Raw genomic sequence first — 19,329 nt, 5'->3', positions numbered from 1 at the left:
ACTAGAAAGTGTCAGGCATCTGGATTTGAGCTTAGGTCCTCTTGACTCCAGGACCAGTACTGTTTCCACTGTGCCATCTAATTAAAGCCCATAACCTAGTGCAAGAGTCAGCAAAATATGGATCCAGGGCCATTTGGCTGCTGCCTGTTTTTGTGAAGGCCAGCTAGAATAAGAAAGGTTGTTTTTTAAAAACAATGTTTTATTTTTAAAAATGTAAAAACCACTCTCACCTCAGGAGCTATGCCAAACCAGGCCACTGTCCTTGGCCTATGGGCTCTAGTTTGCTGATCCCTGGTTTTAGTGACCTTCCAATGATTGTTACTTCTTTTTTAGGTCATCTTTGCCCAGGGTATGATGTAGAACATCTGTTTGTATTCTTCTTAGTGACTAGAAGGAAGCTCTTTTCTTTTGGGAATTATCTGTTCATATTTTTCTGATGGTCAATTTATTGTCCATCCTTTCAGGTTGTCTTGATTTTTCTCCATTATTCTAGTTGTCAGTAAGAAATAAGGATTCTCACTGCCAGAGTTGTCTTTGGTTCGACACAGCGGATATAGTTTTGAAACAGGAAAGATGAGTTTCTATCTGTTAGACTGCTGCTCCTTCAGGACTGCAGAACCCTTGCAGCTCAGACTTCCTCTCTGTTGTCTCTTCCTATTAGAAAATGAACTCTTGGAGAGACAAGGGATGCCTCGCTGTTCTCCTTGTGTCCCTGGACTTAGCACAGTGCCTCACACTCTCTGAGTGTCAAGAAGGCTTTTTCTTACTCCCCTCTTTGTTTATTCTCTGCTCTTTTCCTCATTCTGCCCTTTCTCTGGTCTATTAAATAGCCTCCTGATTGTTCCCACCTGCTTCAAGTCTCTCCCTTTCTGAGCTGAAAAGACTCTTTCTAAGGTAGAGGTTTGACTGTGTATTAACAGACCTGCCAGGGCTCACAGGGAGCCTCGGGGAACATTTGAATCCCTCTGTAATCAGGCACCATCTCACCTGGCCAGTCTGTTTGACGTTACTCTCTCCCTTTCACTTGACACCCTTTCCAGAAGTATTGGTTCCTTGTGGTTGAGATTCCTTTTCTCTTCTCCCCTGGTCCTTCCAGGGGTCTGGAATGCAGCTTCTTCTTTCAACCTTTCAGAACACTTCTCTTCCAAAACAAGAAAGGAGTAAGTCCTAGGAGCTTAATGGCCTGGTGTGTCTTTGAAGAATGGAAGCCTAAGGTAGGCCAAAGAATAGTGTCGCTTTCTTTTTGTGAATGAACGAATGAAACAAGCTTTTGTTGGTGAATTACTCTGCCAGGTGCTAAGTTGAATTACTTTAAAAAAGAAAAAATCCTCTACCTCAAGGATTTGTTTATCAGAATTGAGGTAAAAGATATCAAAAGTAGCCTGGTTCTAAAGCAGAAGTAAGGCTAACAGAAACTTTTTCATTTATTTTGCTGCTGTGTACTGCTAAACCCCAGATATGTTGGATCCCCTGATCAGGAGAGGCTGGAAGGCTGGCCAGAGCTTAGCATGGTGCTGGCACATGTAGTATATGACTTATTAAGTGAGTCTTCATTTTTGGGCATCTTGAGTGCCCTTCACTTAGAACAGAGTTGTCCAACCTTACTTTTAAAAGTTTTTATTAAACAATAGACAATATATTGTGATTTGCCATTTTAGTGAGAGCTCTGTGGTAGCTTGGCTTCATTTTCCTAAAGCATTTAGTAAACCCTGCATGGGCTGCATTTTGGACAGCCCGGGCTTGGAAGAACCCTTCTGGTCTAACCTATAACTGAAAAACAATCCTGCTTGTGAAGTATCCTCACCAAGGATTAGCCTTTTAAAACAAATTCCACTTACTGTCCTACTCCTCATACAGATTATTCTAGTGGAATTACTCCCTTTCCATGACTAAATTCTGTGATACTGTGGCTCATCAAATATATTTTATATTATGTATTGTGAAAGCTCTATGTCTCCTGCCAATTCTGTTTCTTTTTTTAATTTGGAATAAAAAATATTTCTTAAGTTCTTACTCTAATTTCTAATTACTCTCTTTTCTAATTTTCTGTAATGAGGAAGTTTGCTTGATTTATGAAGCAGCTCCCGGACACAGTAGAGAATGAGACCTGGTTTGATGAGACTTAAGACTCATGTTGAGTGGATACCCTTCTTAAAGGGTGCACTTGGGATATAACTTCCTCTTCCAAGCTTACATAGCAATGTCACTTTTGGCAGTGGCAAATGCTGAAGGGTTCTGGATGGAAAAATTGCAATTAAGCCATTATACCTTGACACCTACAGCCACCACCAGCACCTTAACAAGGACAGCTGTCTCCAGGATCATGTGGAGCAACCAGCAGTCTTAAGTGCCCTTCATCAAGCCAGCATCTTATTTTGTACAATGTTCAGGGGCCAAATTGGCATCAGTGATTTTTTTTTAGGGCACTTTTGTGAGGGTTGTTGGAGACGAGGGAGGTAAAATAGAAGAGGGAAGGCTGAGGTAGATGGCAGATGTTATTGGAAAAGCAATTCGTTCCCTTTTGTAATAATTAAGTATTGAACTAAAAGCCCTTGTGACTTCCCTTCAGAATTTGAAGATGTAGCTAATGTTTATCTTTTTCTTAATAAGCAGCTAGTTTCTTAAACCATAATTTATAGAGTGTGGACCTGGACCGTTCATCAGCCCAGTGCATTTCTGTAATCATTTTCTGATTTGTCAACTTCTTCTTAGAAGTTGTATCCTTCTTTTTTTATTGGATATTTTGCATCAAAAAATACAGACCTGGGGCGGCCCTGGAGTCAGGAGTACCTGGGTTCAAATCCGGTCTCAAACACTTAATAATTACCTAGCTGTGTGGCCTTGGGCAAGCCATTTAACCTCATTTGCCTTGCAAAAACCTAAAAAAAAATACAGACCTGATAGTCCAGCAATTATTTAAAACCACCATGTTCCACTATTTGTTCATGTTGCACTTGCAGTCAGCTAAAATGTCCATTTTATGAACTCTACTGATGTCTAATAAATTTGCACCTATCAACTATACATAGATCTTTGCATTTCTCTCAGGTTTTACATTTAAACCAAGTTCCAGCATGAATTTGGTTTGATATGACTTGTTCTTAGTGAATCTATAATTATTTCTCATGTTTTCTTTTTAATCACTCAAAAATAACCATCTTTTTACTAATATATCCCAGAATTTTAATAGTAATTGGTATTGTTGAGTAGTCTATAGTTTCCAGAATCCAAATTTTAATTGAGTCCTTTGGTCTCTGCATAATTCCTGAGAGATTTAAATGGTGCTCTTTATTTTTTTATTTTATTTTTTCCTAGTTAAATGTAAAGATAATTTTAACATTTGTTTTTTAATTGAATTCTAATTCTTTCTCATCTCCTCACTTTCTTAGTGAGCAATTTGATATAGGTTATACATGTTCAATCTTGTAAAATATATTAAGTAGTACTGTTTAATAGCGATGTAAAAGTTATAGCATGCTTAAAGGCATTTGACACTTAATAGAGGATGCAACAGAGTCCGTGCTGAAGAGATATCACTTGTAGATGGTGAGAGTATAGATGTTCCTATTTACAGATGATTGACAGATTTACAGCCTTGACTTAATCAAGATCTAGAATTTGGAGAACACTATAATCTTCTGGAAGAAATCTGTAATCACTCAGAGGAATCTGACATGTTCATCTCTGCAGGGAAAACCCAGTGGATGAAAATCTGTTTATCAGCTTTTACAATGTATTTGGATAGACATCCAATACAATTTGTCTAACAATATTTCTCTATGGATCAAAAAGAAGATGACTTATGTGTGAATTGGATTTAAGTGAGGCAGAATTGAGTCTCGCTGTCTATTCTGTCCAAGTCCAGTGGGAAGACAAAAGTCAGAATGTCGGTGGTGATGGCTCAGGATGCAGTGGATGACCTTGGCATCTTTGATGTTGAACCAAGCTCTAAGTGCTTCACAGCACCTGCTTCAGCCGTTTTCACAACTGTTGGAACAAATTGCTCTCATTTGCACACCCTCCCTCAAGGGAAGTCTTCACATGCTTAGGGTAGACTATCCTCCTAACTCGCCAACACCTGACTTCAGGATTATAATCTCTTATGTGCAGCTATGGACCAAAGAATACAGCTGGACTGGTAACTCTTATGTGTATTTCCTCTAATTAGAGTAGCTTCTTCTGTTTGTATTCCCAGTGCAAAGCACATAGTAAGGCTTTATTAAAAGCCTTTTCATTCTTTTATGGACAAATTAGGACCAGTGTCTAACAGGGAGTGAAGATCAGCCTACTCTTAGCACCTCAAATCTCGCTTGTAGGTGATTCCTGTACCTTACAACTCCTCTACCCCCTCATCACTCTCCCCTCCCACACAGAAAGAGAATTTAGCTAAGCAGAGATTTCACAGCTGTCTAGTTAGTCAAAGCCATCACTCCCCCAAAATCTGCTTTCCTGAATATCCAGTGTTTCTACCCTTTGCTTAAAGAATACTCAAGAGAGTAACCTACCTAGGGGAATTGATTTTTGTTGGGGTTTTTTTTTTCAATCTTTTCTACCAGAGAGAATAGTCTTCAGATTTGGAAAAGTAAAATGATCAGGTTTTCAATTCCCTCTCAACTACAGAGTTGGGGGGTGGGGGCAGAAAGAAAAGGTAGGAAGGGCAGACACCAGCTACTTTAAATGAATCCAGGTCTCCAAGACAAGACTGATTATATTCCATGAAGTGAAGGAACTGGAACATAAAATTAGAGTTAGCTAATGCAGTATATATAGAGCATAGACAGATTTTGGAGTCTGGAAGACCTAAGTTGGAATCCTGCTTCAGACTAATATCATGCTACCTGAATGATCTCCCAGAATTAAGTGAGTTAACAGTAACTACAGTTAGCTGGTTCAAAAATCCTAAATCAAAATATCCTGAGTTCAAATCCAGCCTCAGGCAATTAGTAGCTGTGTAAGCTTGGGTAAGTCACTTAACCTTTGCCTCAGTTCCTCATCTATTAAAATGAGGATATTAATAGCACCTACTTATCAGGTTTTGAGGATCAAATGAGATAATTTGTAAAGTGTTTTGCAAATCTTAAGTGTCATTTAAATGTTAGCTGTGTATTCTTTACCTGTTCTTTATCATTGTCACAGGTCATTGGTCACATTCCTTTTGGTGTTTCAAGGATCTTGAATGAATTTGACCTGTAGAGATTCATAGTCTTTATTGAGTCAAATGCAAGTATTTACTCTTGTTGACCCCATTTGATCCTTACGACAATCCTGGCCGGTAGATGCTGTTATTATCCCTATTTTGCTGTTGAGGAAACTGAGGCAAACTGTGGTGTTAAGCAGTTTGCCTAGAATCATACAGCTACTATCTGAAGTGTGATTTGAACTCAATCTTCCTGAGTCCAGGATTAACATTCTATCCTGTACATTACCTAGCTGCCTATTTCATTTTGATGTCTTTCTTTAAAAAGTAGAACTAGGAATGCTTTAGGGAATATGAACTCTTTGTTTTTGACTTCCTTAAAGTACAGAATTTAATAGCGTGTGTACATCCTGTCACTTTGAGATTTGTGAAACACAGTCCATATGATTTCATTTGATTCACTAGTAGAAAAGAGGGGGCTGGCTGGACATTTGATTTCATAGATAGATGGGGGATCCCCGTCCTAAGGGGGTCAGTGCCTTCTCTTAATTTAGAGGGTCAAGTTGGCATTATCAGTGGTGGAGCTTGAACTCACCTGTTCCAGGCTTCTGCACCTAGTCTCTGCTTCTTTAAAAAAAAAAAAAAAAGAATGAGAAATCATCTACATTCTGGATTTTAGAGTTCTGTGAAGGTAGGTAAATGACAAAGGAGTCAGCCTTCCTAGTGATCTCTAATGATGCCTTTGAATTGTTCCCCTACCCTTGAGTCTATAAATGAAAGATCTATATAAAAAAGGGCAAAAAAATTGTGTACTGAAAGAATTTATTATTCTTTACACACTGAATGTTCATATCTATTTAAAGAAAAATCTGTGTATAAATTCCCATCCTCCATAAAAGAATACACAAAAGGATTCCAGTAAAGCAGGCTTAAGTTGAGGAGGCATAAGGCAATGTAACAGATTGTTTCCTGATTTAATAAAAAGTTTAATAAAGTTTATGTACATTTTTTTTAAAGCAAAAGATTCCTCTTCATACACCAACTATTCTTTTTGGCTTTTTTTAATTTAGGCTGCTTGATAAAAGAACAAGTGCTTGAATTTAGGATATAAAAGTTAAGTACAGATGACTGTGTATATGTACTTTAAGAACAGTGTTATATTTCATGCTAATGCAATACATGCCAAAATAAACATGACTAGAATTTTTTTATTGGGAAATGGAAATATGTAATATGGGATGAGTGACAGTACATAATTTAATACAACACACTTATTCATTTTCTATACTGAGGTCAAAAAAGCACAAAATACATTACAAATTAAATAGTAAGGATTCCACAGCATTGGAAGGAATTAGGTTCAGAGAATAGGATTAACATGCTTTATTCAGGATATTCTTAGTTACTTCTGTCCTTTTTCTAAAGGAGCTTTCTGTCAAAGACATTTTTATTATAAAAGTGGTTAGATAAGATAATAATTTAGAAATACTGCTTTTCATATATGTAAAGGTCAATCCTAATGTAGAGGGATAAACATGGACTTGGGATGCAGTTTTGCTAGCTCACATTTAAGACCCTCCGGACAAAGTGACTACACCTTTCTGAACATTTGTAAAATAAGGAGTTAAGTCTAAGTTCCTTTTCTTTTCTTATACTATCTGTGTCTTAAGATATGCTCTATCCCATTTCTTGTCAAGGCTGTTGTTATTTATGCACAAGCACATAGATTTTGTATAGGACAATTCTTTAGTATAATGGAAGGGTAGTCCGATGTATAACCAATTGTTGATCATTTAGGGGCTAATTTTTTTTCACTAAACCCTTTGCTTTTCCAGATTCTAGGATTATCTGCTGTCTTTTGGGGACATTTGAAGTGGTGTGACAGTATAGGGAACACTAGCCCATAGTCACCCAAACCTAGATTCTAATCCTGACTCCACCACTCAATAGCTGTGGGATGCCAGGCAATGGATTATTCAGTCTCCATAGTGCTCGTTTCTCTCATCTGTAAACAAGAAGCTTGGACTAGAATTAGGGGTTGGCAAACTGGCTTGCCTTGGCCGTCTGTTTTTATAGGGCCTGCAAATTAAGAATGGTTTTAAAATAAAATTGTATTTGAGAAAACAGGTAGCCTGGACTATCTAATCTCATGGACCTTTCTACCTGAAAAGGTACAGACTAAAGTTTATTAAAATTATGTTTTTTTTCCATTATTTGCACTGTACCTAGCCCCTCAAATAACATACCCTTTAAGGTAGGTGATAGATAATATTTGACTTGTATTTTTCAAATCATTGAACCCTTTTAAAATTTCTTTTTCTGGTAACAAAGTCCTAAACTTCATTTAATGCCATTGTATATCAGTGGCTATGGCATCTAGCCACCTTCTCTCTCTGGGGGCAATTGGTGTCTAAGTTGTAGTACGTTTGCATTCCAAGTTGTATCACATTTTCACTATGGAAACAATGTTAGAAATCTCTAAAATACAACTTTTTAAAAAAGTTTTGTGGGCAAGCCTGGAAATATAACCAGCAAAAAACTCACTGACATAGCCAAACATCTCATATAAAAAATGTATTTTAAATTCTAAACAGCAAATTTAGTTTCCCCTGGCTATAACTCAACCCCACTAACACAAGAGATGACTTCACCTTCCTCTTTACTAAAAAGTTTTGGCTGAAACCACTTTAGTTTCTCTGTTTTATGTGCTCACCAGCCCACCAACTTCCCAAACTCCACCTAATACTGATGTTGGAGGGTCAAGGGAGGAGCAAATCCAACATTTTCCACTCTATTGTGATGATTCCACCTGTTCATGTGTTTACTGGGATGTTGCCCATTGTTCCACGGGCTTTGCTTTAGGTTATGTCTGATTCAGGAGTGGTAAGTCTTTAATTCTACATCATTCTAGGTCACCCTGCTTGTAAAATCCAAGTCACTTCTTTGAACCTTAATTCTCTTAGACCCCTAGGGGTCATCTTTGAATTTTTTTTCCCAAGGCAATGGGGCTTAAATGCCTTGTTTCAAGGTCATTTAAGTAAATTAGTATTAAGTGTCTGAGGCTGGATTTGAACTTGGGTCCTCTTGACTCCAGGGCTGATGCTCTGAAGTCCACTGTGCCACCTAGGCTGCTCCTCATCTTTCAGTTTCTTACAAAATCAAGACTTTCTTTCCCTTTTTGTTATGCTTAAATTGGTTTGGATGAGATTGTGAGAACTCTGAAGGCAGGGCCTGTTTTTTTTCTTTCTTTGTAGCCTAAAAACATTGTGATGTCTACCATATAGTAGGTGCTTACTTAATACTTGTTGACTTAGTTATTTTCTATGTATGTGTTTTGTCTTCCTACTAAGCTGTCAATCTCATGTAAAACTCTTAATTTCAAAATTTTAATTCATTGGGATGTGCATGTCTGAACTAAGCCTTGAAGAAAGAAAAATGTCAATAGTTAGAATTTGAGGCAGTCATGTATTCTAGACCAGTACAGATGTTTGGAGATGGAAAAGCTAAGTTCAGCTCAGCAGAGGGAGGGTATAGAATGTAGAGAAGGGAAGAGTTGTGAGAGAAGATTAGACTAGGTTAGGACTAAATTTTGGAAGGCTTTAAAATCCAGACTTAAGAGTTGTGGTGGTTCTTAAAGGTCAGTGGGTTACCACTGAAAGTTCTTGGGAAAAGAATTCTTGAATATTGAATGAAAGGTTTGTGTGAAGGCACATAGGGGCAGGAGGACAGGAGGTTTTGTCTTTTTTTTTTTTTTTTTTTTTTTTATCCCTAAGGCAAAATGGAGCCTTCAAAGTTTCCTGAATAAAGGAGAGAAGTCATCAGATGTATGCATTAACAGTATCACTTTGGCAGCTGTGAGGAGGATAAATTTGAGAAGGGAGAGATCGCTGAGATGAGGTAACAGGTGAGAAGTGATGAGTATAGTCTGAACCCTAGATTGAGTAGAGAGAAGTGGTAGGAATTGTTAGGGAAGTGCCAGGATTTGCCAGCTGATTGATGGGTTGCTGGAGGTGAGGGAAAGGGAAGAGTAAAGAGGACTCTTAGCTTGGGAACCTGGAGAGCTAACAATATGGGGTGACCTTGATAGACATTCTTATCAGAAGAATTTGGTTTAGGGGGAAACAATAATAAATGATATATTTTTTTTCCCCTTTGGCATTAAAAATTTGAGATGCTTATGTCAAGTCCAGGCAAAAATGACATACGTTAGGAAATAATTGAAGGAAGACATTTAAAGTGTGGAGAGGTGATTGAATTTAAAGACCCAAGATCTCTTTTACTTTTAAGTTTTATAAGCCTTGGTACCTTGGAGCAATCCAGATTGTATAAAGTTAAAATGTTTTTCTCAAGATTTTAAGAATTCTTAATAGATTATCTTGATTACTGTGTTTTCTTTTTAAATTTGCTAACACTTAAATAACAACCCTAAAACCTTTAATTTTTTTTAAAAAAGCCCTTTCCCCTTTTTAATGGATACTTATTAAATTTTAGCTATATATTTTTTTGTGAACAACAATCTCCAGCTTTCCATTCTGAAATTGAGAATAATTAGAAATGTTTTATAAGCAAGGTTTAACAAACTTTCCACATGAGTTAGTTGTCTGCATAGTAAAACATGGTCATCAACAAGCATGCTTACAATTTTCCAAACTCTGCTAATCTCAAGGAATTCAAAGAAAGGCAGAAATATACTCCTCTGTTAGAAGAGCTGCCATTCTCATGGAAGAGGTGAGCTTCAAATCATGATGTAGATACAAGATGCATACTATATAGGTAGAATGGGATTTCAAAGGTAGACTCAGGGCAGGGGACCAGAGAACCTCCAGTGGAAGTTAGAATTGGGTATTATCTGAGAGGAAGCCAGCTCTTCTAGCTTTTATACAGAAAAGAATTCGAGCTGCATCACTTTGACAAGCCATCATCAACCTGGACTTTTAAGACTTCCAAGGAGGAGGCAGCTCACAACGTCCCATCTATTCCACTCTGCTTGAAAGGAAAATTTGGACAGTCAGGCTGAAACTGCTTTCTTTGTAGATTCCATTCACTGCTTCTGGTTTTGCCCTCTGGGCCCGTCCCTCTTCCACATACATGTAGCCCTTCAAATACCTAAAAACAGTCATTGCGTCTCCTCCATGGAGGATGTGGAGTAATTTTCCACTATTGTCCAATAGCATTTTCTGAATGAATCTGTATTTTCAATCAATGTTGTCTTTTTACCTGCTCTTTCCCCTCATTGGGCATGGAAGCAGTTATTTTATTTTTATTTGCAAGGCAATGGGGTTAAGTGACTTGCCCAAGGCCACACAGCTTGGTAATTATTAAGTGTCTGAGGTACTCCTGACTCCAGGGCTGGTGCTTTATCCACTGCTCCACTCAGCTGCCCCTACCCTCATGGGGCATAGAGATCAAGAGAGGAGCCAGTTGGGGGGCTCTCTAGTTGGTTGTTTTTTTGTTTTTTTGTTTTTTGTGGTCCTGAATTATATCAGTCAAAGGTTAGGTTTGGTGCTGGAAAGGCCCCCTTCACGTGGCTCCCTTTGTTTTACAAATGAACAGAGTAATTTTCCCAGGTCATATGGCCAGTGTCGGGGAACACTTGGACCTACAGTGTTCCGGACTGCCCAGTTCAGTGCTAAAAACACTCTAGTTCCCTAGTTGCAGTCATTTCTAGTATGTGTGATGGTTTAGACACGCCACTGTCTGGACTTCTGCAGTTCTTCATTATGTAGTTTACCCTGAGTAGAATGTTAGGGCTGGTCACTTTTGAGTAATGTTGAATCTCATTGAGGAGGCCCTGTAAACTGAAGTTTGTTTTCAACGCAGGTAATGTCCCTGAAGTTACACAATTTTTAGGAAGTATTTGAGGTAGGATTTGAATTTAGATTTCTGACCCAGCCTTTTAGCTATTAAGTTTTTCATTTGGGAGGAATTGTCCACTTCCAAAAGTATAATCCTGCTGCAAAAAGCTCTTGTTATTATTTCCTTTGATAAATTATTTTGGTACTTTGACCATGAGATGGTAACAGATTTCAGTCAAAAAAGAAGGTTAACTTAAAATGATTTCTTGATTATGGCAAGGTGGTCATCTCTAACACTGATTTTTTTTTTTTTTTTTTTTTTGGTTTGGTAGGTTTTGCTCTGGTCCAGCTATTCTTTTCAACTTTAATTGAATTTTGGGATTTGTGTGCCATTTCTAGTCTTTCCTATAATACTTTAGGAACTTAGTGATAAGATTATAGAAAGAAGTTTTTAGTCTTTGATTAAAGCTAACATTTTTTATTTATGAATTTTTTTGTCTTCTATCAGATCTAAATGAAATATATGGGTTATGTTGATTTCACATCAAGATTTTATAACTTACAGATTTATTTTCAGTTTGATTTCTATTAGAATTGCCTTGGTTTTTACTTATCAAGAAGAGTAATTCAGGCACATTAGCGTTTGTAAGGTGGTACTGAACAAAATCACTGAATTTGAGAGTTGAAAGGGACATCAGCAACCAGAGGAGGTGGAGGTGAGAAAACACTTCTAGCCTGGGGGTAGGAAAGGAGGGAAACAACAAAGAAATTGTAGTGAGGGTGTGCCCTGTGTGAGGGACAGCTGGTAGACCATTGTACCTTGATCTTGGTGGGGTAGGAAAGGGAGAAATATGTGATAGAGGTTATGAAAAGCTTTAAAAGATGGAGGACTTTATATTTGTTCTTGAAAGTAATAGAAAACCTGTAGAGTTTACTGAGTGGGGGTAGACCTTTGCATATAAGAAAATCACTTTGTAAAAATGTCTTGGAGTGAGGAGAGACTTATAGCTAGGAATATTGTTATTTACACTTGTCTAGGATACTGAATATTCTGTAATTTCAGTTTGAAGCTGTAACACTAATGTGACTTAATTACCCTTCTTGATAAGGAAGTAAAAGCAAGGCAGTTCTGTAGTAGAAAGTTAACGCATTATCACAGCTAATCTACTGAATTGCTGCAATATCAATCAGACTGTCCAAGGTGTGTTTTACAGAAATTAGATAAAGTAACAATTCACCTGGAGGTACATAATAGAAAATAAAGGGAGAAATAATTTTTAAAAGGTAGGAATGAAGAGGTAGTAATAGCTCTTTGGTTTTAAACTATATTTTGCTTGAAAACTATCATAAAAACAATTTAAAAATCGTTATGTAGACCAGTGGAACAGACTAAGAGAAAAATCAGACATGATGTTCTCTTCCCTGAATTGGATTGTGAGCTCTTTAAAGGTAGGGACTATTTTTGCCTTTCTCTGTATTCTTGGCATTTAGTGCAGTGCCTGTGTGTAGATGTAGTAAATGCTAAATAGATGCCACTTGACTTGATAATTATGAAATCTAATAAAGAACTATGGAAAGAAGAAAATTGAAGAATTTGGGCTATTAAAAAATAAACCTATCTAAAATGTTCAGTCATATCTGACTCTTAATGACACCATTGGGGATTTTCTTGGCAGAATCACTTGAGTTGTTTGCCCTTTCTTTAATCAGGTCCTTTTACAGGTGAGGAAACTGAGGAAATTGGGGTTGTGACTTGTATAGGGTCATAGAGCTAGCAAATGTCCGAGGCTAGATTTGAATTCACAAGATGAGTCTTCCTGACACTAGACCCACTACCAAAATATGTAAACAATAAATAAATGTGCAGTGAATAGATAAATGGTCAAATGAAAGGAACAAACAGTTCTGCAAACTTTTCACAACCACATGAAAAGAATGCTCTAGCAAACAAATAAGAGAAATGCAATTCTAAACAACCCTGAGGTTTACTGTACAATTGAAAAATTAATGACAAGAACATTGAAGGGGTTATGAAAAGATAGGAATGCTAGTGTATTTTTGGTGGAGCTGTGAAATGGTACGATCATTTTGGTAAGCGATTTGAAGTTATGCAAATAAAATGACTAATGTTTCTGCCCTTACAACCAGATATTCCATTACTAACTTATATCCCAAGAAAACCAATAATAAGAAAAAAAATCCATTATCCCAAAATATTTATAACAGCATTTTCATGATAGCTAAGAATTGGAAACAAGTAGATATACTTGAATGGCTAAACAAATTGTACATGAATGTAATGAAATATACTTTGCCCTAAGAAATGATCAGTGTGATGAATACACAGAAGCATGGGAAGATCACTATGAACTGATATTAAGTGAATTAAGCAGGGCCAAGAAAACATGCACAGTGACTATAATAGTGATTAACTCCCTTCCAAAAAATCAAAAGTAAATAAAATTAAAATAATAAAGATCAAATGGAACTCAAATGAAAATATACAAGAATACATCCCTAATGTACTGCTTGGTGGAGGAGGGAGGTCCACAAGTGTTACTCATTGCACAGTTTTGGGACTTTTTCAGTGTATCAACTAGTTGTGTTGATTTTTCATTTTCCTTCTCTTTGTTCTTGTTAGGAGGGGGAGACTGAAGGTTATATGGGGTGAAATTTTTAAAAAGAGGCACAAAACTATTGCCCCATTAGGTGATAGATTGGAAGTGAACATAGCATCCAAAATAATTTTACTTAAAAAGAACTTGCTAGGGGCAGCTAGGTGGTGCAGTGGATAGAGCATCTGCCCCGAGTCAGGAGGACCTGAGTTCAAATCCAGCCTCAGACACTTAATGATTACCTAGCTATATGACTTTGAGTAAGCCACTTAACCCTGTTTGCCTTGCAAAAACCTAAAAAACAAAAACAAAAACAAAGAAAAGAACTTGCTATTGGGATTCCTTTGGTTTACTTTTGAATGGAGTTCTTCTTTTGCATATTTCATTTGTATTAAGATTATATTGTTTGATTGCTTTTAAATTTTTATTTGCTGACTATAATAACAATTTCTTTGGGCACAACAGTTATCTTCTGTGGAAAAAAACGGAACTAACATGTCAGGAAGTGTGTTGGTTCATATCCCATAAACTTTAGGTACTCTGTTTAGTAGAATTTCATTCATTATTTTTTGAATGGATAAAAGACAGTCAATCAATGGAGATAATCTAAGTGTTTTGAAGATGTGTAATTTATCTTATATTTAGTGACAATGTTCTTGATTAGTAGTTGATTACCCAGCTCTCCAAATTATTTGTACATTTTCATTTTGCTCTCCAGATGATTAGGCTTTAAATTTTTGCTTGACTCTTGAGTATTTTTTAGAAGAAATTTTTCAAATTTTTTTTTTTTTTTTGCTCCTATGATAGTAGGAAAAAGATGGGAGACGGGCACTGAGAAAGCAAACAACAGATCAATTATATATGTAAAGTCATGCAAAACATGAAAAATAGTTTTTTTTAACTTGGTTTCTACAGTCTCTGACTAGACCAGCCATTGAAATAGCTAGGGCTCTGTATTCTTAATTTTAATGGGCAATTAAAAACTAGTCAGTGTCAGCATCTTCTTGAAGTCTTTAAAATTAAATTCTAAAATGTATCAACTTACAGATTGCCTCCAAATATGACCATCAGGCAGAGGAAGATCTTCGCAACTGGATAGAAGAAGTCACAGGCTTGAGTATCGGGACAAACTTTCAGCTGGGCTTAAAAGATGGCATAATCCTTTGCGAGTAAGTGTTCATTCACCCAATAGATTTATTCCTTTTTATTTGAGGCCTGTCTGCTTTCTTGCATTTTCTTAGTTTGATCGGTCTTTTTCTCTTTGCTCCAAGTGAACTTTTTACTAGTTACTTTAAGAATTAGAATCACAAATAAGTTTCCTGTGATCCTTAAATTTCTGGTATTCGCATTGTGGCTTAATTAAACACTGAAAAGATTTGTTGTGTTTCTGTTGAATTTTTTTTTTCTTTTTAGACTTATAAACAAGCTCCAGCCTGGTTCAGTGAAGAAAGTCAATGAATCTTCATTAAATTGGCCTCAGGTGAGCAGAAAAGGCATAATACCAAACCCAGCAGCTTTGAGTTGATTTCTGTAGAATGAACATTTGTGAGTTAGGTTTCAGCACAACCATTTTATCAAAAATTGGAGTATTTCCTTTTAACAAAGGTTCTGAAGTATTCTAAATTTCATGATTTAATCTGACTGGTTTAAAATAAGCAGCCCCAGATTGGTCTGAATATAATCTCATATTGGAGATAATAATTTTATTGATAAATAAGATAAGTTAGAATTCATATGGGTGTGTGAGGGAATGTGCAGCTCCTATAGACACACATTCCTTTTTACTAGTTCTGAGCTTTTGTGTATGTGGAGAATTCAGGGAGGAAGCAGAGAGTGCCAGCTCTGGAACTGGAAGTCCTTGGGCATGGAGTGGTCCAGTGGCTTGCCCAGAGCCTTGGGGCAGAACGGAGTAAGGTGGAGCTCTCAGGCCTTCCCAGGTAGAGTTGGCTTGGGAGTATTGCGCCTCACTGCTTCTGCACTAACTGGCAGCGTTCAGGAATGTTTTTGCAAATTGTAATAAACTATGTGGTAATTTTGCCTAATGATCTCCAACTCTAGAAGTGTGCAAGGATCTAGCTGTTCTCTCCTCAAAGAGTTTAAATATGTTTTCCTCGGGTTTATGTTTTCTTTTTATATGTACTTGAAGAATTGCCACTGTGACTGAACAGTCCAGAGATCTTTGTCATTCCTCATACTAGGATTTCCTTTGCTATCCTGGTTGGTTCTCCTAAGCAAAATTTTATTTTGCAAATATTCCTTTAAAAGTGCAGGGCTTAAAACATAGAATCTAATCCATGCTATTTCTTCTCTGTTTTCATATATATACATTTTTGTTTTGAATATGCAGTCTATGATTTTATTATCTCATTAGCAATCATAACTCCCTTAATTAACCTTCTGAATGAAAAGTAAGAACATGTGAGTATATAAGTTAGTATAGAAATAATTATGATCTCTGAGCCCATCCACCCTTCTAACTCATCAGGATTTTTTGAATACTGGTTCTGTTATCCAGTTTAGTGGCAAACTCTTTCAGATCTATCAAATGCATCTTTAATGAGCATACACCCTGTGTCTTCTTTGAAATGCCAGGAGATTCATTTCCCCTTCTTTCCAAACCCCATTTTTGTTATGTAGGCTGGAAACCTCCAGCTCAACGATAACTCACTGTTCACCCCATGTTTCATTCCTTTGTACAATTTTGTAGGTTTTTACCATAACACAATTGTCTTTTAATTAAAAATAGCATTTACATAGCACTTGAAGGTTTGAAGTGAACTTTACAGAATTTATCTCCTTTGAGCTTCACAGCAGCTCTAGGTCAATAGTGTTATCACTATCACCAGTTTTAAGAGAGGGGAAACGAACAGACAGAGGTTTAAGTGACTTGCCTCTGCAAATATCAGAGCCTGGATTGGACCTTAGGTTTTCTGACCTCCGGGGACAGTAATCTAACCACTGCATGGTCTTGCCACTTCTTTTCCAGTCCCCCCCCACCTAATCCTCATAACCTTGACTAGTCCCCTCCTAGTTGGGTTCCCTGTTCTGTGGCTGTCCTCCACCCACTCCCAATCTTGTTCATTCAGCGATCCCAGATTGGCTATTTCTGCTTGAAATGTTGTTTTCTTCGTGTCTGTCTCTGCCTGTTGAAAGCTTATTCAGCTTAACTCACGTGCTCCCTCCGTGGTGAAACCTCCTTCATCTTCCAGCCAGAGGCCAGACTTTGTTTTCTTTGAATTCCTTTGCTGGACTTACTCAGCTTCTGAAAGTTGTCTTTACTGCTAACATTCTGATTGGATGATTTTATATCTTTGGTACTTAGTATTGTTTGTAGGTTTACATACCTTTAGATTCTCAGTCCCCATCTCATATCTTACTCATTATGAATAGTATATGGTAAGTGTAAGTCAAGCCAGTAAGCATTTCTTTAGCACCTACAGTGAGCCGGGCACTGTAAGGCAAAAGACAGCAATCTATGCAAACTATGTACAAACAATATCATACAAAATAAATTGGGGATAATCAATAGAGATATCAGTAGAGATACTGCATTAGCATTAAGGAGGCCCAGGAAGGACATCGTACAGCTGGGAGATTCTAGATTGGACTTCAGAGAAGGTAGGAGATTTCTATGTGGAGGAGGAACAGCAAGGAAACCCAAGTCATTGGGTCATGATATGTGCAGAGAAGTAAGGTGCTTGAAGTTTGGTGGGGTAGGAGTGGATAGGTTACCAAGGACTTGGAAAGGTTGCAGCTGGAATTTGAGAGATGTGGCCTGACTTGCTCTTGATGTTGACAGTTGATGACTGTCGGGAGTATGAACTAGAGAGGGAAAAGACTCAGAGCAGGGAGGCCAAATAGGGTATTAAAATCCAGGGATGAGGTGATAAGACCTGCACACTGATGGGGCAGAATCAGAGGAGAGAATGGGGTATACACTAGAAACATTACAAAGGTAAAGTCAAGAGGACTCAACAACAAATATAGTGAGAGAGTGTAGCATCTTTTAGGGTGAGTGATGCCCTTAACACTTCAGGGAAGATAGGAAAAAAGGGAAATGTTCAGTTTTGGATATCCTCTAAGATGTCCAGTAAGCAGATGTTGGACATTCAAGTCTGGGAGTTAGTAGAAAGGCTGGGACTGGATAAAATATGAGTTGAAATGAGACCATCTCAAGGAGAAAGGGAGTCCAGTAGATCCTGGGAGACACTGTTTTTTGTTTTTTATTTTACTTTTTGTTTCCTTGCAAGGCAATGGGGTTAAGTGGTTTGCCCAAGATCACACAGCTAGGTAATTAATTGTCTGAGGACCTCCTGACTCTAGGGCCAGTATTCTATCCACTGTGCCACCTAACTGCCCCGAGACACTTACTGTTAATTCAGTAGTTTTAAGGAAAGTAATGAATTGAGTAGAAAAAAAATTTAAAACAAAAATAAAGCATATGATTTAAAAAATAAGGGCATCTTGATTATTTTAGAGATTAAAATTATTTGTTAAAATACTGTATTAAGTATCTTTGAAGAATTTTTGCATAGTCTGATTTCCTCCTTACATCTAGAGCAGACATCATTTTTGTGACACATATCTTTGACAATCTAAAACCTATAGACCCATATGGCAGAATAATGCATAAAATAAAATACATAGAATTACATAAGAAGGAAAACTTTTGAGTTCACAGACTCCAGGTTCAGAATACCAACTACAGAGTAAAGTATTCAGTATCTATTTCACCAAGAATTAGAAAAGTTTTTCTGGATGGTTTTATATAGATCATTTTGTCTAAAATGAGACTTTTTTTTTTTTACTAGTTTCCTAGGCATCATGTATAAGACTGTTTAGTTCTGAAGTTGAATTTCACTGTCTTTCCTTTTGCAGTTGGAGAATATCAGCAATTTTATCAAAGCCATTCAAGCTTATGGCATGAAGCCACATGACATCTTTGAAGCAAATGATCTTTTTGAGAATGGAAACATGACCCAAGTTCAGACTACACTGGTAGCATTAGCAGGTCTGGTATGTATATGTCTATTAACTAGAATAAAACTACAGTACTGAAGTTTGGGGAAAATAACTTTTAACGGAGAAATGAACTGCTACAAAGGAATCTTGTAATACTAGTATGACTTAATAGAGAATTTGTCCCATATTTCAAAAATCAGGTAAAATGTACTATTTCCTTTTAAAGAAATTGATAATTTTGACAAATTTCTTTCAGGTGTAATCATCTTTCCCCTTCCATTTTAAGATTTTAGAGGTAACAGGTCATGATAAACCCCTGATTTAAGTGGTAATCCCAAAATATGTTTATATATTACATCTAGGCTAAAACAAAAGGATTCCATACGACAATTGATATTGGCGTCAAATATGCAGAAAAGCAAGCTAGACGCTTTGATGAAGGAAAACTGAAAGCTGGACAAAGTGTAATCGGTCTGCAAGTAAGTAGCCTAGGACATTCTATACATGCTTCCTAAAGTACATTTTTGTTCCTTTACTTTAAATTTTTATGCATTCCTTAACCTACTGTAAGGAAATGGTAGGTTAGCTGTCTTCTGTCTAGATTTATTTCCATAATAACTAAGGTAGTGGATGAAAACAGATATAAAAAGGCTCTCTATAGATTGTTGAATGGTTCAAACTAGAGAGCGCTCCTGAAGCATTGCCCAGCAAGATGAGGTGTTGAAGGTAATATTTCCCTGAAAATCAAGCTTAAGAAGCTGGAATGTTAACTGCTTACATTGTATGTGACTTGACACTCCCTCCTCAAAGAAGATGGTTG

General features: G+C 37.0%; 1 protein-coding gene across 1 annotated transcript in view; it reads left to right on the top strand.

Moving 5' to 3' along the window:
• The window catches only part of CNN3 (calponin 3), a 32,152-nt gene that overhangs the window by 9,343 nt on the left and 3,480 nt on the right, over window positions 1–19,329 (top strand). The window contains exons 2-5 of the mRNA XM_074188218.1: window positions 14,595–14,716; window positions 14,961–15,027; window positions 18,426–18,563; window positions 18,872–18,988. Coding sequence (XP_074044319.1) covers window positions 14,595–14,716; window positions 14,961–15,027; window positions 18,426–18,563; window positions 18,872–18,988 — 444 coding nt within the window. The remainder of the gene's footprint in view (window positions 1–14,594; window positions 14,717–14,960; window positions 15,028–18,425; window positions 18,564–18,871; window positions 18,989–19,329) is intronic.

The sequence above is a fragment of the Macrotis lagotis genome, chromosome 5 (genome assembly GCF_037893015.1).
Source record: "Macrotis lagotis isolate mMagLag1 chromosome 5, bilby.v1.9.chrom.fasta, whole genome shotgun sequence".
NCBI lineage: Eukaryota > Metazoa > Chordata > Mammalia > Peramelemorphia > Peramelidae > Macrotis > Macrotis lagotis.
This window is presented reverse-complemented; position numbering and strand designations above follow the sequence as displayed.